This window comes from Pelmatolapia mariae, linkage group LG18 (assembly GCF_036321145.2).
Source record: "Pelmatolapia mariae isolate MD_Pm_ZW linkage group LG18, Pm_UMD_F_2, whole genome shotgun sequence".
NCBI lineage: Eukaryota > Metazoa > Chordata > Actinopteri > Cichliformes > Cichlidae > Pelmatolapia > Pelmatolapia mariae.
The window spans coordinates 16,167,358-16,193,787 of record NC_086243.1 but is presented as its reverse complement, the minus strand read 5'-3'; the positions used below and the strand labels follow the sequence as shown (position 1 = coordinate 16,193,787).

At 39.2% G+C, this 26,430-nt stretch overlaps 1 protein-coding gene across 4 annotated transcripts in view; it reads left to right on the top strand.

The window, feature by feature from the left end:
- The window catches only part of tnr (tenascin R (restrictin, janusin)), a 199,215-nt gene extending 174,692 nt beyond the window's left edge, over nt 1–24,523 (top strand). For all 4 annotated transcript variants that reach the window (XM_063462791.1, XM_063462788.1, XM_063462792.1 and 1 more), the window contains 7 exons: nt 3,291–3,421; nt 9,946–10,078; nt 11,703–11,854; nt 12,051–12,147; nt 17,812–17,973; nt 18,414–18,577; nt 20,887–24,523. In XM_063462791.1, coding sequence (XP_063318861.1) covers nt 3,291–3,421; nt 9,946–10,078; nt 11,703–11,854; nt 12,051–12,147; nt 17,812–17,973; nt 18,414–18,577; nt 20,887–21,006 — 959 coding nt within the window. In that variant the 3' untranslated portion in view covers nt 21,007–24,523. The remainder of the gene's footprint in view (nt 1–3,290; nt 3,422–9,945; nt 10,079–11,702; nt 11,855–12,050; nt 12,148–17,811; nt 17,974–18,413; nt 18,578–20,886) is intronic.
- The last annotated feature ends 1,907 nt before the right edge of the window (nt 24,524–26,430 follow it).

Here is a 26,430-nt window from a genome sequence, read left to right as displayed (position 1 = left end):
TCGTGTTAGTTTCCCTACAGAGGACGAATAGAAGAGAAAAAAGGGGGGGCGGCTATCAAAAGCAAGGAAATCAGACAAAGGGAATCGGAAGAAGAGACGGCCACGTAGAGGATATCTTTATTTCTTATTCACAGAGGTGACATTGGACTGCTGAGCGCACAAAGCTCAGCACTTCATTTGTTTCAGTCCTCCCTAACACTGAGCGCTGTTGCGTGAGTGTCTGACGATGTGCCCCAGAGTCATGATGTAACTCCAAGAAACCGATTTTCCAAATAGAGGGTCATCTATTTTATATTATGCACTAAAATAAGGTTGGAGCATGTCGGTGCTTCCGAGACATGTCAGAAGATCAGATATTGGCTTAAAAAGGGTGATGTAAGGTTTGGAAACTGAGGTGAGTCTTCTTGTGATGTGGTTAAAGTAGCAACAAAGGCTCTGTAATCAGGCCTTGTTTAAAACCGTGCAGGGACCCAGAATATTCTTGGATGATGTAATGTAATGTGCGGTAAAACTTGGGTGGGCTTGCTGATCAAGGGTTTGAATGCTTTTTGAGGCTGTGATATGCAGTGACTAAACATGGAAAAATATCTCGCTGCTCTTTTTAGCCGGCCCTAAAGGGATTCAGGAGTGCTGATGTGGAGATTTTAGAGTACACACCTCCTGGAATACATTTAAAGTGTACAAGTACCTCCTCTTTTCTTTTCTGTTGTTAATTTCTTAGAAGGTAGAGATGGTGAGGTGTGCTTTGAATTTTTTTGTTTATTCTATTAGCTTATGGCTATAAATTTAGTTGTAAGATGCCAAAATCATCACTGGTCATAAAGCATTAAGGTGGACACACTGGACTCACTTGGACATGTCCATGCTACAATATTGTTTAGTCTGTGGTTTTAATCCATTGTTAGGTGCTTTTGGAAATATACAATGCATAATTCAGGTTTTGTGGCCATAAATGAGATCTTATAAGGATTTTTATATGATGCTGTAGGTGCATAAGCCATAAAAAATGGCTCATTTTAGCCCATTGGCAGGTGATTGGTAGGCAAAATGATTGTGCTTGAAGTTTAGAAATGACATCAAACACTATGTTTCAGTATTTTTTAGATCTTTGCAACATTTACATAAAACAAATGAATAACACATACGTTGGTCGTCGTACCAAGGGTTCAATATCACAGATACTATGAAAGGTAAAAAGGAAATTAGAGTTCTGCTATTGTAGCGTGTTTGCAGTCTGTAGGCAGCTCGGGACTGTTATTCTGTGATTCAGATCGATTCTCCGTAGGCAGATATACAATAGAATTTAACAACCACTAAAGAAAGAGCACACCTTGAACATTCTGCCATCAAGTTGTGCATTTATCAGACTCACTGCTTCCATCTGTAAAAGTTGCTTTGAAGCAAACTAATGGTCATTTACAATGATAATATGTGATGTGGAAAACAACCTTCAGAGTCCTGAGGTGTAGCTGTGGCTCAAGTTTGCTTGCTCGTCTCCTGACTGTGTCAGAGGAGTTCACAGATGGACAGACAGAGAGATTTTGTGTGTTATATGTTATGAATGTGAAAAGAAAATTTGAAAAGCTGGATGTCGGGGATGGTGTGTTCACTATGAGCCTTTTTGTCCAAGATGAATAAACTAATGATGTCATCTCGCACCATAGATATACAAATTCACAATTACAAAAGCAACAGAATCTGACTGAAGAGCACAATAGGGGCCTTTATAATAAAATTGGCATCTTTTAAATGCTTAGAGTATATATATACAGAAAAATGTTATGGTCTCGTAGTGTAAGTACTAAAAAGCTGTATCATAGACTTTCATTCTTTTGAAAAAAAAAAAAGACTAAATGAGTCACACAAATTAAGCGGATGACACATTCCTTCATACATCAGTGCAGCACAGTAAATATTTGGCATATTACTCTGCAGCTCAAAATGCGCCGCTGACTCCTGTCTGAGAAACATTTTTCTTTGAAATAACATATGAAATACTGACAAACGGACTAAAACAAATTACTGTGCATGATCTCTTCATTTTGTTAACACTAAGAGATATGTGGTAATGGCAGCCTCATCCTTTAAATCTTCATGGAGATCAGCAGCGCTGCACTTGTGTTTAAGTGGCAGAAAAATCTAAATAATTAAACCCTTTCAAGATGGCCTTCAGCAGTACTGGCATGAATGCAATTTATATCTTAACACTCGAGACTCTTTCATCTGAGCTTCTGAGGTTTTATTACAAGGCTGGATCACTGCCACTTTTCTTCATCTACTGCTTGTTCTGTCCATAAAGAGAAAACCTGAGCAGGCAGCGCAGCAGAATAAACAACCTTTAAAAAAATGTCCTTTTTTTGGTTGCTTTGTGACACATCGAAAACATTCAGCCTTCAGTTCATTTTATTGTTGTGCATAAAAACTCCCACTTATTTAGGAAATAAAGCACAGACATTCTTAACGTGTATCTCAGACGTGTTGATAATCGAACTGAGATTTCACGAAACCCAAACCTTAAGATTCAGCTCTAAAATATTCCTGTTTTTGCTCCTGAGTGAAGAAAAGCCATACTGTTACATTATCTTAGCCGTTTTCTCTAACGCTTGATAGCTACTGGCTGTTGTTTTATCCAAACAAAGAGATGAGCTTCAGAGATGTCATTTTTTGTACCCATCTGCATCTGGTAGCTTTGCTCAAGCTCCTCAAACTGCAGGAGTGGTACTTGGACAATGCACTAGACACCAGTGTACCATATCACTACTGGACCAATAAAATATAAAGGTAGTGAACATTTTAATAACAGTCTTGAGTAATAAATCAAGATCTCAGTCGGTATTTACTCTGTAAGACTCAACCCGTCAAAAAATAGCCAGAAAATTATGATTTTTTGGAACTGAGGTGTTTATTAACCCTTATAACAAAATCCACATTTTTTTTTGCTATATCATGTTGTGTATGATATATTTGTATTATGTATTTATTATATATTTTTTGTATCACATTTGATACATTGGGCGTTTTTGGCAACTTTTTGTTAACAACAATGTTAATTTTATATTTAAAAAAAAAGAGTTTTGTCCGTAACATTTTGAAATTATGGCAAATATTGATCATGTTGATGAGATAGACGTCTCAGAAACTCAAATATGATACAAAGGGCATTATGGGGTTAAGAACAGCATTATTATGTGCAGTATCAGCACCAGTAGAAGTCTTTTCACCGTCACCTAAATGTCTTGCAAACCTTCTTCACGAGTGTCAAAGTAATGTGTTTTCTCTGTTTCTGATAGCCATGGATGCACCCGTGAACCTGACAGCCAGCGAAGTGAATCACCGCAGTGCTCTCATTTCATGGCAGCCGCCCATTGCAGAAATAGACAACTACATGCTCACCTACAAGACACCCGACGGCAGCCGTAAAGTAAGTGGCATAACCGGCTCGTCTCAACTCAACCCCCTAAACCTGAGCTCCACTGGTAGTGCTTGTTCCTTTTTTTGTATAGCATAATTAACCTGTATTCTGATATTTGCAACCTATTTAAATGAAATGAAGAGCAGTGTCTAAAAGGCAAGTCTATCCAATCTTGTCACAGTCTCGGTTCCATCGGATATCGGATGGAAGGGGCTGGTCCACTTACTGATTCAGATTCCAATCCACGTCTTACCATGAACCTGCTGCAGCTTCAGTTGGTAACAGAATGAGAAAAGATGATAAGTTGTTGATTTGATTAAAAATGTTGTTATTTTGGAGAGTTTTTAGTCTGGAAACAAAACAAGAGAACTACTTGTAACATTAAAGCCAGAGGCTTCACGTAAAGCTTCGTGTGAAAGAGTACCAGGAGTTCATGCACTGAAGAACAAGCATTACAGGTGAAAACATTGCAGGGCAACTGATCCTGAATATTCCCAGCATCCACAGTTTTTTTTTCAGGACAAAGATTTTCCCAGTTCCTTCCCCAGTAACTTCCTTTATTATCCATAATATTTGTTGGTATTCCTAACGTATGTATTCATTTTCTTTTCTTTTTTCTTTTCATCTTTTCCTTATTTTTTCTTCCCTCATTAAATACTATCATCTTTTAAACTAAATAAAGCTGAAAACATCCACCCAGCACTCCCACTCTCACACACTTTCTATTTTAGTCTTTATACTAATGTGTTTTTTTTTTAAACTTTTTTTCCCCTGTGGTTCCTCCTTTTGTTTCGAAATGAAATGAAATATAGACAAACGTTATAATAAAATGTTTGTGTAACTTTCTTGAACACTGGCTTAACAGCAAAGAGCTGTTTGAAATTTAAAGAATTAGTGGAGTAAATAGTGGCATCGCTTGGATTCAATCAAATCTGAGATCTCATCCAACCACGGAATACACAGCCGCAGTTTTCCAAGAGATAGGTGTGAGTCTGGTGTTCATTTCATATAGGTGTGCATGTGTTGCAAGCTACACCTCATTAATTGGAACATACACTATAACTTGGTGTACACTTAAAATCATATGCACACATACAGGATGCCACATCCACACGCTGCTTCTTACATTTTGATAGATGTCCTCTGTAGTCTGCAGCTACACGCCCACAGTGAAACAGATAGCACACAGACAGAGAAGAGCAGCCAGCAGAGACTCTCATCAAACAGATCACAGCACAGCACAGCCATCGGACCTCCTCCCCGTAGGGGTCAAGCATCCAGCCTGGTAATAGCTCCCTCTCGTTGTAATCGTCAGCGGGCAGTTCTTGCAGACACAGTCTCGTATCGTGTCCTTAGATAATGATAAATGCACGAGCATCGCTGTCATCGATTGTAAACTGTCAACAACAAATTCTGACAATATTTACTGATGTCATAGATAAAGATGTGACTATATTCACTGCTCCTATTGAAATATCAGCCAGTTAAACTGCATTTGTGGCCAAAGCTCATGCCGTCATTGCCCCAACAATGAACCCTGTTTCTTTTGTAAGGTTATTAAAATGAATAAATAAACAAACAACAGAACTGAATGATCCTCCTCAAGAGTTATATACATGCCGTGGAGGATGATTGGATGTTAATTGCTCAGGTGTAATCAACAGCAAGTGCATCGGAAAGATGATAATTCATGTCAGACGTGTTGAAACCCCTTTTTGGAAAGTGCAGATTTAGTGAAATTAATACACCGAGTTAAGCAGTGATCAGGACAGAATATTAATGCAGAATCACAACTTCATGATAATCCCTTTAAAGTTCTAATTTTATCTTTCAATCAGGTAAATCCCCTTGTTGTGGAGCGGTCACGCATTCAGGGACAGACACACTCACACAGTGAAATTGCCTGTCCAATAGAGATATGATTATAATGTGCCTCGGTAGAGACGTTGTTTATTTTGATTAAATGTTTTGATGTGGCTCAGTAACGGTAATAAAGCACGTTAGCGAGAGCCATGTGGTCAAAACAAGCACAAAGATCCATACTGATGTACTGTAATGATGACCTACCACAGGCCTTGCTCTCTCAGACAAACACAGACACACACACACACGCAAACTGACCTTGCAAGTGTGGCACTGCTGTGCGGTTGTCCATCGGGTGTCACTCATGCACAAAGAATGCAGTCTGACTCTTGAGATGAGCTCTTTTATGAGATTTTACACAAGCAAAGATCTTTCTTAGATCAAGGATCTCTCTGCTGACCCTGTTCCCTGTGTTTCTGTCCTTTTTCCCACAGTAATGGTTTGTTTTCAAACACAGAATCAACATTTCATGTGCTAGTTTCAACACTTTGCTTTCATTTGCATTAATAACTCCATGCATTTTCTGAATTTAAATCGAATTTAAGTAAATAATATAGTAATATAAGTTAAATATATACTGTTATATTATTTACTTTTGCTCTCTCTGGGTACACCCAGCAGCCACTTTATTAGGTACACAAGTTCGGCTACTTTTTAATGCATATAATAAGCCAATCACATGGCAGAATTTGAAGCATTTAAGGCTGGGATGTCATTTTACACTGTGGGCCGAACCAGTGAAACTACATAATAAATGTGTAAAATTACAGGAAAAAGGTCTGTCAGTTTGTTGTCCAGACTGTCCCATAATTAAAATAAAAAGGTTTTGTTAATTCACTGAAAATCTTATTTTTTTCTGTGAACACACTGTAAAAAAATACATACAAACATACATTTGAAGACAGATAGTGGAAAAACAGGAACTTTGTCTCATGTAATTGTTTGTCTATTACTTAATTACTTTTCTATTAATAACGGGAATCTTTATCAGTAGGAAAAGCTGTAAAACGTACGAAAATACAGTTAAAAGTAAATGACTCCTTCACATTTTCCAGAGCAGTCCAGTGGGCCACTTCTGGCCCCCGAGCCTTATATTTGATATCCCTGATTTAAGGCATGTAAACATAGCCAAGGTGACCCTAAAGTTCAAACTGGGCATTGGAAATGGGGGAAACTGCAGAAGATTATCTTTGAACACTCAACACATTAAACCTTAAGGGAGGTGGGTTAAAGCTGAAGTTGGTGACACTCCTGTCTGCTCAGAACGCGAAGCTGATGCTACGGTTCATGTAAGCTCACAGAAATTAGACATTTGGACAGATTATAAAAACTTTGGCTGTCTGCATGAGTCTCGATTTTTGCTGGGACGTTCAGATAGCAGGTAAACTATTTGGAGTAAACAACAGAAAAAAGCATGGGCCCATTCTGCTTCATATGATCAGCTCATCCTGGTGGATAAAAAGAAAGTGAAGTTCTTACTGGGTTTAAAAAAATATGCAATTAAGATTTACTTACCTAAATGTTGATTACACATATATATATGCCACACTCTCTAAGCGCATGGAAGGTAGTCAAGTGGAAAGAGGGCATTTCAGCAGTGATCTCAAAAATCCATAGTGGCCATAGTTTAATTTTGTTTATTAATAATAATAATAATAATAATGATGATGATAATAAAGTGCCATCAAGGCGCCGAAGTATTTATGTTAATTAGCGACAGATGGCATGACCTGCTGCAGACGGTGCTTTTGCAAAAAGTAAGCAATGGTCAGCACTAAACACAAAAGCTGCTACCTGAATAAGCTAAACACTCCTCTTAGTGTTCTAGAGGAGAGATGGAGAAATGTTCCTGTGTTTAAAAACTGATACATAAGCTGCTTAAAATTTCCAGCTGTGACTTCACTCGTTTTGTATCTTGGTTGTTCTTACACTTCATTACAACTCCAAATAAATGGGCACTGATACACTCTTTCAGAGACAGAGAGGAAAAGAAAGCTATTTACAAATGTAAAAGTCACTTTGACATTTTTTTTTTACAAAGTATGCCTTGTAGCATTTTTTATTGTGTAATAGAAAAAATAAGCTAACAGATTTAGAAATTGTTTTCATTTTATAGGCAAACTGAGGGTTCTTAGAATCTTTTGAAGATGATTTCAGACACATTTCAATGTGCAATGTGCAAAATTAAGCTTTTCCAGCACCACACAGCTGGTATAAATGATATATGTGCATATTTATGTAAATAAGCTGAAAAATTGCATTTCCATACTTTGGGAGGTTGTGTGGAGGAATGTGGAGATGCATGATTTCAGGTAGACCTCTCTGGGGTTTTATAGTACAACTGCTGGTGTAATGCCACGTGATATGAGGAAAAATCAATATAGGTCAATATATACACACAAAAACTATATATGTACATCTGTTTCTTCAGACATCAGGCAACAATCTCCTGGGTGTTTTTCCAGATGTTAATGACTGGAAAGAGTTCAGAGAGTTGACCGAGTTAGCAATGTGAGAAAGATCAGATTAGTCCAGAGCTGAGTGAGTGAAGTGTGAAGAGTTTACAGCTAAAAAAAATAAAAGCTTTAGGAATTTCACTGGAGACTGACTCTCTGCTGCTGAGCATCACAGTCCATTTCATCCTCAGGAGCCTGATGAGCTCTGTGTGTTAACATTGCCAGATGGGATACAGATTCGAGAAATGTATAATTTAGCAAACTGAATAATAAAAAGAAATAAATAAAAACTTGCAGCTCGTCTTTTACAACGCAAACTCTCTTACTGTGAAAGGCTGCATGCTCTTTTTGCAGACTTTTGACTATCTGCTCCTCTTTTCGACCACAATTTGCGGTTGTTATTTTTAAGCCCTCACTAAGTTAAACGGCAACATCCTGAGATGTTGTCATCTCCTGCTCACTTTGCATCAGAAGGCGCGCATCCAAAAAGACCGGCAGATCACACTTGACGCTACGCACGAAGAGATTAGAGTGGCAAGTGAGACTCGAGCGTTGTCTGTGTTTGTTGTGAAAGGCAAAAGCAATTATCCTCCCTCGGGCTTATTTGCTTTATCTAAAAAGCAATCTATTTAGGCAGATATGGCAGCAAAGTTTCAGTTGCTTTGTTTCAGTTTCAGTTGCTTTATTCAAAATCCAAGCTCTTTTAAAGCCTTGAAAACACCACATTAAAATTCAAGCATTCTCAAGTATTTCCAGCACCTGTGCGAACCCTGTCTTTTATCATTTATTCAGATGTTATGATTTATTTATTCATTCTTTGTTCACTGCTATGAGCTGCGTAAACAACGCTTGCTCATAGCATCATGAATTTAGGGTATTGAACAACACATGAGTCATTCAACCCATAAAAGGAACAGCAACAGACTGAAGTGCTTTTAAGATTTTTCTCTTTCAGTCTCTGCTTTAGGGTGTGGCTCGTTCTCACTTCGGTCTTACCTCAGCAGTAATCTAACCACATAGTGGTGAGCCTTAAAGCTGTTCAATCAGCTTCTCCTCTTAGCGAGATAATGGGCTCTTATAATTTACACAAAGTAGCTTTGAGATTAATTTCTTATCTGATGAACATTTACAGAACAGTTTGTAAATGCATGTATCAGTTATGTGCATGCCTGGAATGATAAAGATCTTACACAAGGACAACATCCAACCATTCGGCTACACATACACAATCGATAGCAAGCGCGTGTAGGTATATATTAGCCTTGATAAGACGGGGCTGCTCGCTTGCAATAAAAATCTTATCTTGACCCTGAAAACCCAGCGGGACAATGACAGATCCTCTGAGACTGAGAGACACCATTTACCAGCTGCTTCCCTGCATAATTCACATGGACACATTGCTTCAGAATGTGTGATTTTTTTTTTCCCCGGCCAAACTGGCTGAATATTTCATTTTTTCTTGTTTATATTTAATGTGTACTCAGGCCAAACTGTAACACACATGCACAAAAACTCACACATTCAAACACACACACACGTAGACGCACAAGTTTGTATTCATTGGTCAAACCTCGTGCCATTTGATTCATGCCACATGTAAGAAACTGGTGTCACACAAAGTACGCTCACAAATCGGTCAAACGTCTTGGCTCTTCGAGACAAAGACAAAGGAAGCGACTGCACTTTAGTGTCACGCCTTAAAATAGAAATTCTTGTTTCCTGATTGCTTTGCAGCTTCTCAGCACAGCTGTCTGATAAAAGTCTTTCATTTCCCCCACCCACCCCGCCCTTAGCATCTCTTGTTTCTCACTTCCTCTGTTCTTAAACTTTTTGCATGTTTTCTTGCACTTTCACCTGTGAAAACAAAGGAAGTGTTACCGTAACTCGAACAATATTTAGGTTTCACCTAATGTGCAGTTTTAATTTCTTTGCTATACTCCTCATTTGTTTCTTTTAGCATGTAAATATATGCCACTGGGCCTGAAGTCCAGCTGTCATGTGTTAAAAAAGAATATCTTGAAGGTCTCAAAATTTAATTTCACAGTTTTATCAGTGACTTGAGGGGTTTCTAACTGAATTTGTATTTTTACCCTGAGGTTTGTACTGAATGCACATTAAATTATTACTTTTACAGAATGTAGTTTCTTTATCGGACATCGCCTCCCTCACACAGTATGCGTTACGCGAGTGAATTTAGTCCTGTGTGTGCACTAGGAGCTGATTCTCGATGCAGAGGACACATGGATTCGACTGGAGGGACTGGCTGAGACTACAGAGTACACCGTCAAGCTCCAGGCTGCGAGGGGACTAGACACCAGTGCTGTAGTCTCTACCACCTTTACTACAGGTACAGAATGCACTCATTCAATCACACGCAAACATAATGCATTTGTATTCTTTAATTGAAGCTTGGAAAGCGATACTAATGTGTAGAGTTTTCTTGGCCCCTGAGACTTTTTGCTGCATTTTGCATTACAGTTACTCTAACAGACGTGCACAGTAATGGTTCCCCAAAGTCAAGCACAATTTCCATCCTTACCCCATCGCCTAGTGAGAGAGAACTACCGTTAGGCTGCACCTGCAGGGTGGCTGTATGAATAATGTGCTTTAATTTTTACTGTGTGACAGCATGTTGGATGCGTCAGTCAAACACTTGTTTGGAAGCATCATAAAGCAGCAGGAATAAATCACAACGTCCGTGGCATACAAACATATCACTGACAATTAAAAAGGATAGATATCGCGCCATGGTCTGAAAAGTTAAGCCAACTTAGAAATGCCTGTTCTTTTTATTGGCCACCAGGTGGCGACACCTGTGGTGACAGAAATACATCCAGAGCTATAGAAAACAGCTTTCTGACTAAACGTCTGTAAACACTTACCTGATGAGTAAGTTGTACCCATTTTGGGTTGTACTGAATAAAAAAATTGAGGCCTATGCTAGGTTGTTAGCCAATGAGTGTGTGCTCTCACAGTCAGACCCAGCCGCTCTCTTGCCACATCCAATTTCAAAACACCAAGTTCATGTTGTAGCAACCTGCTGCATCAGCAGCTTCTGAATAGATTGAAACTCACAGCAAATTTACTGGACTCAAAATATAAGACACAGAAATACTTTGTAAGTGAACTTAATGCCCTGATAATCATGCCCTAGATTTCCCTAGACTTTGGTCATATTCCCTTTTGACCAGAAGCACTTTACTAGAAAGACTGGATTTTTTTGTGGATGATGTTAATCCTGTCTCCTGTTTGCCTCTGAAGTCAGATGTCAGAGCTGGGAGTGACGTCACTCCTAACCTGAGAGCCAGCATTACAGCAATACAGCCCATTGGTTGTTTTTTTGCACTTAAAAACAAGCTATAGCATGTTCATAGAGCGGGCCTGGTCAGTGTTCTTCAGATGGAACGTACCATGCTCACACAGCAAATTGTTAACTACCCAACATAGGAGCTAGGTATGAATGACTCTAACTGGAGTCCTGTTGGCTGCTTTTCAAACTCTCAAGACTACCTTTAACTGGATAACTGTAAACCTACACAGATGACTCCAGCATTGGCAGAAACTGCCAGGTTTGTAAAAGTGACAAATTCCAATTTTACTTCAATGCCTAACAGTTGTTTCTGGTTATTCTCTGTGTTGCCTCCAAAGTCCTGAGAACAACTGTTGACCTATAGTTGCAGAGCAAATTACATTGCATGACACACCCTTTGCAATTTTTCAACAAATTCAACCAAATGACGGCCACAAGTTGTTAGAGGAAGTTAGAGTCAGGGGAGATCTCATTTTCTTAAGGCAAAAAATACTTAATAAATTATGTTTAAAAGCATGCCTTTGATATAATATCTAAAGTAACAAGCTTCTAAATACTGCAATAGAGCAACATTTTGACAAGCTGAATATTTTTAAGTCAAAATGGGGAAGAGCAAGCAAATTTTAACTTCTCATCACTGGTCCTCCGCCTTTTTTTCCAGGGAGTCGCCTATTTGCGACACCTCAGAACTGCGCCCAACACCTGCTAAATGGAGAGACTCTGAGCGGCATCTACACCATTTACATCAACAGAGACCCCAGCCAGGGGGTGCAGGTGTACTGTGACATGACCACGGATGAAGGAGGCTGGATTGTAAGTGGGTGTAAAGACAGCTAGTGTATAATTATGTACTCATCTGAGTATAGGATGCATTACTTTGATCGGTTGATCTGTAACCTCCATAGTGTTTTGTTAGATGTGTCTTGTGTTGTTATACGTGAACACACCAAGACAAATTCCTATGAGCAGTGTGGTTCAAATGGCTACAATAAACCTTATTGCTCTGCAGGTATTCCAGCGTCGTCAGAACGGCCTGACGGACTTTTCCAGGAAGTGGAGTGATTATCGCGTCGGCTTTGGAAACCTGGAGGATGAGTTCTGGCTTGGTAATTCTCCCACTAGATAACGATTATATAAACTGTGGTTCCAAAGCAAAGGTTTACTCATTATGTTTAGTTGTCAAATGCAAGACAGAGAAAAAAACATATTGAGTTTCTGAAAGTCTGCAGGCTTGGTTAGAAACATATGTTGCATCACTCAGTGAGGTTAAGGTGGCAGGGGTGAGATTATCTGCATTTATTTGTTTTTCTTGGGAAAAAAACTGACACTGATTGACTTGTAGGTGAATCGCACATTTCACAGGTAAGGTCAGGTCTGTCACAGCCGTATTTCAGTCTGTCACCCTGCCCAATATATTTCAGCTGCATTTTATGGGCAATATTGAGCTGCAACCTGCAACCCATTTTGTTCAATTTCTGCTGCAGTTTTCTGAAGGCTGTAACACTCTCTCTGTCTACACCCTGTCCCCCATGACTGAGGTGGATTTAATAGGTACAATCAATAGAGGTTCATAGCTTTCACTTGGTTTCAATTGATATATCTGTTTTATGGAGAGGAAAGATGTCTTCAATATTTTGTGCAGGCTGTAAAGCCCTTCTCGTCAGATTTTTCACGTTGTGCAAAGACAGAGAGTCACGCCGCTCCTCTCGTCTTTTAGCACTTGACTTCACAAAGTCTATCCGATTCATTACTGGAATCTCTGAAAGCTCATTTCTCTCCGAAATGACTTGGTAATTGTTTTTTTAGCGTCACTCTGATCCAAAGACAAAAACAACAGAACGTCCTCACTGCTTTGATGGACGGCTGAATACTTTTCACCCCGCCCCCCCCTCCAAATCTCATTATGAAACAATAATTATATTCATTAAAAAATGTGCAAATGACTCATGTTTCTTCATGGGCCAGTTTTTGTGTTATTGTTTTGGTGCAGATGATTAAAGGAAAAATATTACATGAATATTTCATCAAGTGAATCAGGACCTTGAGTGGAATGTTTTTTTGAACTTTTTGATTAAAGAAAGAAATAACACGGCGGGGAAATTTTACAGCATTGCATTATCGCCAGAAGGAAGCCTGCTACTTTGCTGACACATTTTGGATAATAATGCAAGATAGCTGCGGCATCCATTTGTGACTAAGCACGCTGTAATAGGTAAAAGCATAAAGAGAATAACCCATCACGAGCTGACAATATAATATAATCCAGTAAAAGAGTGTACAGTTCTTGTTGAGTATATCAGATTTGTTTGGGGTGGGGGTTTCACGCTGGCTATTTTTAAAGATTTATTTTGAGTTGTTGTTGAGCCAAATTAAATAATATTGTCAGCTGTTCCTGTTACTGTTATGCACACAAGAGAGTGTGTTCAAAGGTAGCTCTTTATCTCAACAGGAAAAGTTGGATTGTTGTCTGCTGGTATGAATTAATAATTTATCTGTTTTTGTATTTCAACAAAGAAGAGAGGAAATTACTCCCGGAAGCAAAGAGCTTTTGATAAAAATATTAAATATTTTTGTAGCATGATACTGCACACACACACAGACACACACACACACACACACACACACACACAGAATAGAGAGAGAAATCCCTGTCCTTTGCACACTGTTAAGTACTGAGTGTGGATAGTGAACTATAAAGTGACAGGAATGTTTTTTCTCTTTCTGATGGAGGCACCTGAAGGCATCGCATAGAAGCTTCCTGGCACAGATCTGAAAGATTGTTTTTAATGGCTATGTCAGTACAATACAGTCTAAAGATGCCTGAGCGTATCTGGCTCAGTGACTACATTTCATCTGACCTGTTTCCACTACAGCTGAATCAGCTATAATTTGCCCTCTCGCCGATTCTGAGCAGGGCCCGTAGAACGGTACCTTCATCTCCAGGGTCTTCCTTTACTTTCTAGGTGCCTCCCAGGATACACTTTCCCCCATTCCATCCTATTTCTTCTGGCTGCACTGTAACTTTGTCTTCGGTGCACAAAAGGAGCTTAATGTAACCTCAGGGTGTGGAGCGTCAAGAGCGGCCCCATAAAGCAAGACAGATATGCTGACAGCACGGCACACAGAAGCCTCAGCTTTACAGGTCTTAACACAAAATGTTGAGACCAGAACACTAATTTCTTTAGTGTATTAAACTTATTTTAGTTTTATAGTTTTTAATCTGTATTTACACTTTATTAGGTACACCTGTTCAGCTGCTCATTTGCACAAATATCTGATCAGCCTATTACATGTCACCAATTCAGTGTATTCAGGTATGTAGACATGGACTAGAGCAGCGGTCCCCAACCCCCGGGTTTGGTACCAGGCCGTGAGACTCGAGGTTCGGGTGTGAAATTCATCGTTTTCAGGGTTTTTATTGGTTTTTAGTGTTATTTTTTAATCGTTTTTATCATTAACTCTGTTTCCCTGGGTCTTTTCCCATGTGTTATGAATAAATCTTCTTCTTTTTTTGGTACCGGTACTGGTTTCATTTTGTTGTTTTTATCCGCAACATCTTAAAGGCTGGTCTGTGAAAATATTGTCGGACATAAACTGGTCCATGGCGCAAAAAAGGTTGGGGACCGCTGGTCTAGAGGACTCGCTGAAGTTCAAACCAAACATCAGAATGGGGAAGAAAGGAGATGTAGTTGAATGTGGCATGGGTTTTGGTTCCAAATAGGATGGTATAGTATTTCAGTAACACTCATTACAACTAAGGTATGCAAAAAAGCATCTCTGAACACACAATGCGTGTGCGTGACAGAGAAATCAAGGCTATAGTTCACATAGCCCACTAAAATTGGACAATAGAAGATTGGAAAGTGGAGCCCAATCTGCTTTTAAGGGGCCCAAAGCTCAGTTGGGTCCCTTAGTACCAACTGTAGTGTGGCTGATCATCTATTTATGACCACGGTGTACCCATCTTCTGATCGCTCCTTCCTGCAGGATAATACACAATGTGACAAAACCGAATTAATGTCAGACCGGTTTCTTAAAAATGACAGCGAGTTCACTGTATTCATATGGCCTCCACAGTCAGTGCTCAATCCAATAGAGCACCTTTGGGATGTGATGGAGCAGGTTATTCACATAATGGATGTGCACCCAACACATTTCCAGCACCAAATATTGCCTTTTTTCAGTATAGGGCTTCAGTATATGCATTAGTGCAAAAACACAACACTTTGTGAAGGCAGCTGACTCATAGTCATCTAGACATTGTCATGTTGGCCATTATCAATAAAATATGCATCAAAGTGTCATCAGGTCGGTTGGGTTAACAAATTCTTCCATATATTAGTTTTTGTATTAGCACTGTCAGTTTTTATTCCAGTTAACTCCAGTTTTTCCTGTTCATCCACGGGTTAAAATTATTCTGAGCAGGAAACCATTAGCACAGGAATCACCAGAAACATTACTGATGGCTTTCTGCTCTTCAGCTGCCCTGGTGACACCATGACAGCATGATCCGGTATCCACCTACGGGCACCATGAAAATGAAACTGCTGATCAGAGTGCAGCCATCACTACATATATAGCAGGTTTTTGAAATGTGTTATGAAAATATTATTTGTGAAAAGGATCCGAGGAGGCAGAGGAAAATGATCACTCTAGGGTCGGTGAAATTTGTGGTGTAACTGATGTAAGGCCTACTTTTATAACTGTAATGAATGCTTAATTTAAGAACAAAATCCTCGGGGTTTCCTTGCAATATGCAGTATTGCCCCCCTGGTCAATAACACTAATTGTCTTTTAATGTGTTTACTGCCTAAAATGCATGTAAAAATCAATCAAACTCTACATAAGGCCCAGTGTCAACTTGTTTCTCCTGAACGAGCAAAGTCTCTGATGACAGGAATTACACTGCTTCGCAAAGCTGATTGTGAAATGAAATGCTGGTTTTAATCGCTGCCCTCATCAAGCCCCAACACAGCGAATGTTGCATTTTTTGCGGTATATTATGTGTAGACATCTGTTGCTAGCCAAAATAAACAAGTAGAAATGGATATTACTTCCTCCCAAATCACTGATCGGAATATCCCTACACTCCTAAATGTTACAGGGAGCTATGTTCATATCAATTAACCTAATTGCTATGTTTCTGTTACGTCTCATTCTGGCGCTGTAGTCGCTCTCATTTCACTTTTCACTGTGTAAAGAAGTGTATCCTCATAAAAACGTGAAGGTTATCGTCCTACAGGTGGTCACTGCAGTTCCAGAGTAGGTGACCTTCACTCCTCTTTCAAGAGATTAGGTCACCGTCGTAGCCCTGGAGAGCCATTGCAGGGAACATTTAGCTAATCACTGCCTCTGCACACAGAATAGCAATATACTGGACTGTAGGAACCATAAACATTGATACTAAATCCACTCAAACTGAAAAGAACGGGCACTTAACTGGCCAGCAGTAAAGAATATGGAAATTGAACTTTCATTATTATCCGTTACAGCTTGAGAACAGCCATTTTTATTGCAGCTCTAGGCCAATCTATTCTCCCCACCCCCACTGACCTTAACTAGCTTATCCCGAATCCAATGTCAGTTTGATGATGTCATAATGGAGAGAAACGCACAGCGACTGTGTGCGATTTGCGATCATTATCCCCTGCTCTCGCTTTTTCTTTAATCCCCCTATTCCTTGTTTCTACTTCATTGTGAGAGAAATGTAGTGGTAATAAAATTTGATGAGATGGTAATATTGGTAGTATAATAGGAGAAGAGCGCAATAGTGTGTCACAATGCATTTTTAATTGCCGCAGTTTGGAATAGAGCAGTCTGATCCCATAAAAGTGTTGGAAGAAGAAAAAAGAAAAACGATGTGCGACAGATTAATTGCTGATAATGCGGTGATATGCTATGGATATTAGAGATGACTGAGTGTTAAACACAGTTTTATTATAACAATAGCTTTTCCCCTGTCACCCTAAGTGCCTTTGGGTTGTAACATAGATTTTATCTACTTTCCATTGACATATTACAGCAGATTTAGTTTCCCTGCTCTCCCCCAATTTTGACTTCCTACTTCTTATCAGCGAAGGCTTGGGGATTTTATTTTATTTATTTGCTGCTCAAAATGTTCCAAGGGTTCAGAAAAAGTGCATGTGTGTTTCTGTCGGAGGTTAAGCAGAGAAGGAGGCTCTTTTTCCAAATGGGTGCTTGTTGTAATCTGATAGCGAAGGCAGTACCAATCGCTCAGGATAGTGCGGGGCCTTATCGGCTGTCGGAGCTCAAACGAGCCCCCCGTATCTGCTACCTTTGAGATAGAGAGCAAAGCTGCATATCTCGCGAACTTGGCATTTGCCGGAGGGCTGGTGGTGACGGTGTCCACCGGCCGACACTGCCAATCATATACAGTAGAGCCACAAGGCCAGCTGACGAAGACGCTTGACATCGGGCCTGTGAAGATTGTAACAGATGGTTAAAGCAGTCACAGGAGAACATCTAGGGGCGATTAGGCGTTTGCAAACAACAAATTGTAAATTGTTCTGTGAATTCTTTTAAGGGTTTTGCCTTATCTCGGCAGCACACTCTTCATTTAAATCTGCTACTGCTCATTTTTGCCTATGCTTGCACATCTTGGTGATGTTTGAATGTAGACTTCCTGTTACAGGAAGGTCTGACTAAACCTGAAAATCTTTTTTTTTTTTTTTTTTGGTGATCGAATGTTGGGGTAATTCAGACAGGAAATATAACTCAGTTTGAATCTAAAATTGCACATTTCTCTGCAGGTCTAGACAACATCCAGAAGATTGCCGCTCAGGGCCGTTATGAGCTGAGGATTGACATGAGGGACGGACAGGAGTCAGTCTACGCCAATTATGACAAGTTCTCCATTGGAGATGCAAGAAATCTCTACAAGCTCAGGATAGGAGAATACAATGGCACAGCTGGTAATTTATATGTATTATATATATATATATTTATATATATATGCCCCAAAATAGCCAGTGGTGACATTCAGCACTGTCAGTTTTTGCTATATGACCCTCATTTTATGTCAGAATTGTCCCTATGCCTCTGCCATTTTTTTGTCATTGTAAACCTGCCTCAGCACTCCTCCACATTTCCGTTCCTGCCCACTCAGTCTGTTAGTGTGACAATATACCACAATTACCCATGATGCCCTTATGTTTATGATTGTAATTCTCTCTCTGTCAAGATAAACTCAAAGAGCCTGAAGTCGGGACGTTTTTCCTCTTACATCTCCCCGTCACCCTCCTGCTTTTATTGGGTCATTTATGTCCCGCTGTTATTCACAGAAGTTCAGTGTTTCCTAGGAAGCAGTACTAATATTATAAGCTCTCTACCTCTCTCTCTGTTGTGATCCCAGGTGACTCTTTGAGCTACCACCAGGGTCGGCCCTTCTCGACAAAAGACAGAGACAATGACATCGCTGTCACTAACTGTGCCTTGTCATACAAAGGAGCCTGGTGGTACAAGAACTGCCACCGGGCTAACCTCAATGGCAAATACGGCGAGTCCAGGCACAGTCAGGTCAGTGCTCCTATATATATATTAACTGATGAAAAAGTAACGATGCTGAATGAATGATATATAATTCTGACAATTTTGTGGTGCAAGTGTTTTTTTAAAAAGAGGGCAAAACTATGTGTTTGTTATTTAAAACATGAAGAAGTCTCCTAGAGCAACCTGAGCTCCGAGAGGTTTATGCTAGTTTGACAGTATGTTCAGGACACAACTTCAGTCTGTGCGACCGAAGATACTTATCTTGTTTTTTGTGCTTCCTGATTTCATTTGTGTTTATGTTAGAAAATATGATGTAAACCACTCTATTTTTCCTTCTGGGATCACCTGGCTGAGTCACACTACAGTAAAAATAGGGTGACATCCTCCTTGCAACTAGGAAAAATTGGGGTTTTTTTTGCATCAGGCGAGTTGTTACAGCAAAGTTTGCAATGCCTGGAAGAAGGCAACCTGTCTCCAAACAGCCACAATCTGACTCCAATCACTCTCAGACAATTGCCACATTATCACAAGACCGCTTGAAATTGCAACTTGACCCCATTCGGTTGCAAATTGATTGCCGTTTTATTGTCACCTCGATGCAACAAAGTCACTTTGAAGACGGCAGATGACTGCAAGTGGTCACAAACCTGAACGATGTCCTGGAAGCAACTGTTTCAGAGGCAGCAAGATCGCAAATTCAACACACATGTGATAATTTGTTTGTGGTCTCTAATCACTACTTTCCTTTTCATGACTGTAGCGTGAAAATGTAACTGTCAGCTCATTGCAATGGGAATGAAATTCAACACAGTTTAAGTGTTTCCATTAGAAATAACAGATGACAGCCGTTTTGTGGGTTATTGAGTATTTTGGTCAGCGAGTCAGTTGAAGTGTGCTTCCATGTCCAACTTATTTTACATACGTGGTGAAAACTTTTGAAATGTCAAAACAAGCTGATGCTATGGGATTAAAACTGTAGCCATGAAGTTAGACATATAGTGCATGTAGATGTTGTTCATCCACATCTTCACACAAATGGAGTCGTTGTGAAATACCTCTGTTCAGATTATCGGCCAACAAATGTTTGTGCCGAATATTTTTGATGTTGCAGCTAAATTTTGATCTTTTAAATATTACAGTTTTGTCCTCTTAGATATTTGTGTGAAATCTTTTCATAATGTGTTCTGCGAGACCACACTAACCTTGATCTTTGATGACCAAAATTGAATGACTTCATTCTTGAATCCAAATCAACTTTATGCCAAATTAGCTCCCATGAGGTGTGCAACGGATACCATGTTCACAAGAATAGGAATCCTTTGAAAACTTCATTCAACCTTACAGCATGAACGTGCCAGTTCTAAGTGGGAAATTTTTTAAAAAGGTGTTTTTTTGGCTATTTGAATGAACCAAGTCTTAAAGTAAATGCCATCTTTTGAAAAGGGTTGCGTTTTGAAAGTGTATCTTGGCATTTACAAGTCTCACTTTAATGGGATCCAATTCAGAACAGTGATTAAAGGCTAAAACTTGTCATTATGAAAGGGTAATAATTAGCGAATGAAATCACATGGAACTTGCTACCAGCATCCATCTTGATGGAGTTTTTTAATGAAAGGTCAAAATTTGAAGGACCAAATCTGCTACACCACTCGTCTGATTTTAATGGAACATGTAAAGAGGATGGCGCTTGATACTAATTTGTCAAGAGATTGTTCAAACAATTCAAGCATCTCAAGTTCCTTTAAGGAACGGAACAAGTTGTTAAATGTGAGATTAAAAATAAAAAAGCACTGGCACCCCAGCCGAACACGAAAATGGACACTTTTTTGTGTTTTGTACATGTGATGTGGGATAATTGAGGGCTTTTCGTGTCCCTTCTGACTGGTGCGTGGTATTCCTCGTTTTGCTTGCTTCATGTTGAAATGGCTTGATGTGTTGTGTGAAGCCGTGATTAGGACTTTGGAGCAACGCCGCTTCTCTCACTCTCTCCCGTGCCTTCTTCTTCATCCGTTAATGACATGAAACGGGAACAGGTGGCAGCAGAGATGGACGGCCATAAAGACACGCGGCGAAAGAAATGTTGGTGGTGATGGGGATTAGAAAGGCTAGACTCAGGCTGTAATTACACCACGGTCTTATTTGTGCTAGCTATTAAGTCAGGATTCCTATCATCCTGGATTGAATGCTTCATTTAAATGAAAACTACACTTAAATAGAAGCATAACTTCAGAAATATCTCATATCTCATGTGCTCAAAAAAAAAATAAAAGAAGAAGAAGAAAAAAATCCTGTTGATCTGAGCTGCTTCCCAAATTGTACTTCTCGCTTTTTTACAGGGTATCAACTGGTACCACTGGAAAGGCCACGAGTTCTCCATTCCCTTTGTGGAGATGAAAATGAGGCCGTTCAATTTCCGCAGCATCAGCAGCAAGAGGAGGCGGTCTGCCCCTGTATAGATGAATCGCCACGATCCAGCCCAGAGTCATGGATAAATGGAGTTCGGATGTTGAGTTTTTGCTATTCGCGTGCCTCACTGACAGGAGCAGCAGGCTGGGATGTGACCGCGGCAGGGCAACGTTAGTGAGGCTCAAAGAAGAAGCAGAATATGACAAAAATCTACTAATATTTTATTAAAACATTAACAAGAAGATGTTATAACCACGGATGTAATCATAAAATAGCAGAGAGGCTCGAGCAACGTCCGAACTCTGTTGATCTCTGCACCTGCCCAGCTTTAGCTGTCTTACCCTGCTGTACGTCTGCCCAGAAGTTAGAAGACACTGTATGTAATTTATTAAATACTTTGAATGAAAATGGTTCAGTTTGCTGTATAAAACAAACAAAAAGACAAAACAAGAGGAAAGGCAAACCAGGAAGCTTTGTTTTTTTTTCTTTTAATCTGTGATTTGTCTTTCCCTAGGATGTGCTCAGAAACGCCCTCAGGAGTGAGAGCTAGCATTATTTTAACCGTTACAAAATAACACTTTTAACTAAAAGAAAAAACAAAAAAAAAACTGTATATGCCCTTAAAACCCTCTGTAAAATATATATCTATTTTTATACCTGATATTGTGACAAAGTCCATTTATTTGATGCCTTGGTTTTCGACCCTATATTAAAATTAATATTAATTTTCTGGATAATTAGCATTAAAAAGCAAAACATTCACAAAGCAGTGCACCAGCAGCAGCTTCAAAACCATCTACTTTATTTTTTTCTGTAACATTATCTTATGAATTATGGATTTTAAAGCAGAATAAAACTGTTCTCTTATTATTATTATTATTATTATTACTACTACTACTACTACTGGTGGCCACACTGAGACAGTATTTGCACTGTGAGTGGGAACACAGCAAAGCTATTGTTGTTCATTCACTTCATTTCTTCAGTTGCTAATGGGCATTAGATTTTTAGAGCTCGTCTTCTTGGCCAAAAATAACAATCTCTTAATTGCTTTTTGACCCCTGCTATAGATGCTCTGATTGCTTGCAGAGATGGTGCTGATAGATGCAACATTTAACCAAAGATCTGCATAATAACGGCCCGGCCTGCTGTTTGGAAAGATGCCAGTCACCAAAGTCACCGAAGCAGCTTTTCCCCCCCTGTGTTAATAAGAGTCCCACTTTTTCAGGGGCTTTTTATGGTAACTGTGTCCCCGGGCGTAATTTTATGCATTATGATCGCTAAATTCTATGCAGGGGAAAGTCAGGGGTACAGCGCATGTTTTAGCCTGCCTCTCTCCCACTGCTGGCTGAAAATGAACCTAACAAAGAAAGCAGAACAGTAGGTGGAGAGGAGCCAAGTCTTTCTTCTGTGCTCTTCTTTTACTCGCTTCACAATTTAAGCTCCCCGGTGAAACAACAAAATCAGCAAACACGGCTGAGCCTGTATTCCTTTTTAGCTGGGTGGGTGTAATCTGCAGCATGCCCACCAAACATTTTGCTTTAATTCACCGCTCACAGAGTCGCACAAAGTGTTGGGAGCCAGTTGGTTTTCTTGAAGTTGTTTTCTTGGAGTTTCCTGGCTCCTTTGCAGGGGGGGAAAATGCTGTCTGCGGAGTCGGAAGATGAACCACACAGCAGTCCACGGAAATCGATGTCACCATCACTGCAAGCGACATTTGGTCTCACGATTGATAATCTTAACCTGTTTTTTTTTTTTTTCACTTTTTTGATCAGCTGGAAAGTGAACTTTTCTTTATTTTTTCACTTTTCTCACTGGAGCGAGCGAGCGACTTTGGCTCCTATTGCGACTTTGTATATTTGTCTTTATTTTTTCCACATTTAGACTTTAAAATATTAGTAACTCCCCCCTCTATAAACTACTAACAATATACTCATGTAGATATAGAGCTGAAAACAGCTTTTGATGTGTTCCCCCTTTAGATGCAAACTAATTCAACAAGCCCTTTTGAACATCTCCATTTTAAGTGCTGTATTTTTAACCAGTGTTGTGCTGAAGGGTGGCGGGAGACTTGTGCATGTTGACTAAAATGCAATCAAGAGCCTGACAGTAAAAACCATATGTCCTAAGGATGCATTGCAATCTGATTTGTAGTCACATTTCTTTGTTGATCTGGGTAAAAGTTGCTCCTGAAGTTTGTTAGGTAGAAGATATAGATCACTTTGATTATCAGCCTCCAAGTCAGGTGATCACATGATCTCTCCTGAGTCTGATTTATGTTTCAGTGTCTAAGTAACTGCTTTAGTCCATCTCCTGTAGTGATTTATAATAGAATAGAGAATTATCTGTACTTATTTCATTAACTAATTCGATGAAGTTTGCCTCATTGGGTTTTGTGTGCGAGGAACAAAGGTCGGGAAGCTTTGCAGAAAAGGAACAGAATGTCATTTGCATTGCGAGGAATACCTCTCACTGCGGATTATAAGGTGCTCTTAAAGAAAGCTAACGTTATATTTCCATTGATTTAGATTTTTTTCTATTTTGCAATAATCCTTCAACCGTTTCTAACTTCACAGAACGAGCATTTTGTTTAACGTCATCCACAGATCCACATCCATTTTTCTTCTTTGCATTTACATAAGAAAACAAATCCAGTTAAATTCTACAGAAAAACAGGGGCCTGAAATATTTTCTTGATATTATTTCCTTCTCTCATTACCTGAGATCAAGTTGTGTTGGAATTTTTTTTTCACATTTGGTCTATATTCTGTGTTTTATAAAATCTTTTCCATCTATTGCACAGCATCCGGTTTAAAAAGTACATTTTATCCCCATTGCTTAAACTTTAGACTTGTACTGAACTTCTTACAAGTTACAATACCACCTTTAACCAATGTTATTGCGATCATATGACCTTTTTATGCCACTGATATACTGACAGCATAATATTTAGGGCCGAGCCAAACGCTTAAAAGCTTGGAACCTGTCCGTCCTAGACATCACAAATCATACACTTCTCTTTTTTTTCCTCCCGGTAATCATTTACATTGAGTTAGCTAAAACGTTGGTGATGTTCTCTGTAGACACAATAGGACAATATTGACCTTGTGTCCATATATTGTATAATTATCCAGTAATGTATTTATCTCGACTGGCCCACTCACTTGAGAGGATTTCTGCTCCCTTTATTTATTTCACTGCTATTTATTTTCCTGTTTCTTTGTGACTGATGTGACACAAAAACAAAAAAAAAGAAAATGCTTTTATTTATTGGGTTTGTGTTCACAGATTACTTAACTGATATTGCCACCGTGGTTGGTAATAACTCTTATATAGGCAGATAATGTAACTGCATTCATTTGACAAATCTTGCCATGGAAATGTAAATGTTGATAAAATGTGATCTTGACTGTTTGAAACGCTCATATAAGCTGAAACTAGGATTTATTGTTGGATAACCTTGGATATTACTGTCAAATTTAGCTCTAGTTTGACTTAAACATGTACTATATAGTTCCTTTTTTAATACATTTTCTACATATTAATAAAATATTCAAATAGTCTGAATCGGTGTCTGACTCTCCTTTTTGTTTCGTGAACGCTGACTGCAAGCTGTTACATAAATTTGATGGTACAATGAACTGCTCACGGGGTCTTTAACTTGCTTGGATGTATTTGCTTAACAGACACTCATTTTTGAGTCACATTTTATATTAAACAAATGGAATTATGGTTACTGTGAAAATCCTTTTCCATTTTGCTCCAATGAAATAACAAAGCATGGAGAACCAACTCCATGTCCTAAACTTATCAAAGTCTCTCCACCTCTAATTGGAGGCCATTAAAAACTGAACTGAAATGCAACTTCTACTTGTGAATAGTGGCAGGGGCAGTAATAACAGTCTGCCAGTGTGGTTTGGCTACAAGACCTCTAATTTATTTTCAAAAAGAGAGACAAAACAGGCCTAACCTAAAACAACCCAACCTATGCAATATTACTGGTAGACACAGAAGAACAATAACACGTTCATTTTAAATTTTAATCATCTACAAAGAGGAGGATTTTTTTTTTTTTTAGTATTGGTGCAATTTTAAGTGAAATTGTTTAAAAAACAACCAGGGGAATTGGATTATCAGGGAAGGAGGTGGATTATGTTTAAATTGAATAGTTTAACCTTCCAGGAATACACTGTATTTCTCTGCTCTGTAAGGGTAGCTTAGAAAAAAGAGGAGAATCAGCTGTTGTCTACAGTTTAGTGTTTTTACTAATTGTAGGCAAAAGTAAAATGTGTATTTCCTGTATTCAATACATGAACATTTGCAGTACACACTTGCTTCTTCCACAGGAATTAAGAGGCAGCCAGGTGCTGGAAATCAACTGCACTTGATTAACTGATCATTAGCAAGTGTCAACACCTCTATGAAAGTGGAACTTTAACTGGTGTGGAGCCCAGCGAAGTTGCCCCAAGGTCAGACTGTGCAATGCTGAGAGAAAATGGAAAAAAACAGATCTACATGTCAGACTCTACTCTAGGCTTCAGTTAGCATGTTAGATGTTAAAGTTCATGACAGTATAATTAGAACAAGACTGAACAAGTGTGACTTTTTCAAAGAGTTGCCAGGAGACAGTGTCTGCTCTCTAAAACGAACATGGTAGCACAGCTTAGGTTTATAAAGTTGCATTTCAACAAATTAAAAGACTTCTGGGACTTTGTACTTTGAAGAGATAAGACCAAAGTTGAGATGTTTGGACATAATGTACAGCGTCACATATGCAAAAACCAAACACAGCATATCAACACAAACACATCATACCAAGTGTCAAGTACGATGGTGGAGGGTTGATCATTCGGGCTTGTTTTGAAGCCACAAGACCTGGGAACCTTACGCTCACTGAGTCAACCATCTGTCTACCAAAGTGTGCTAGAGTCGAATGTGAGACCATGTGAGTCCAACAACTAAAGTTTTGCAGAAATTGAGTCATGCAACAGGACAACGATCGCAATCACAGCAGAAAATTTACAACAGAATGACTCGAAAAGAAAAGAATCAAGGATTCGCAATGACCCAGTCAAAGTCCAGACTTCAATCTCATTGAAATGATGTGGTAGGAGAGAGATGTGCAAAAAATGAATGTCTGTAATACTCAATGAAATAAAGCAACACTACCCAGAAGAGTCGGCCAAAATTCCTCAACAATGATGATGAGAGACTGAGAAAGTCACAGTGAAAAGGATTACTTCAAGGTATTACTGCTAAAGGTGGCTCTACAGGCTTTTGGATCATGAGGTGGACTTATTCACGAGATTACATGGAGTCTGTTTAAAAAAAAATCTCAAACAACTGCATGTGTAGGCCAATATGGCAGAACAATGGAAGACGCCTCTAAACGGTTTTTCTGCCAATCTGACTTGGATGCAGCACCTAATGTATGTCTCCTAAAGGTAGGGGAACTTAGCATCATGTCCTTAGCT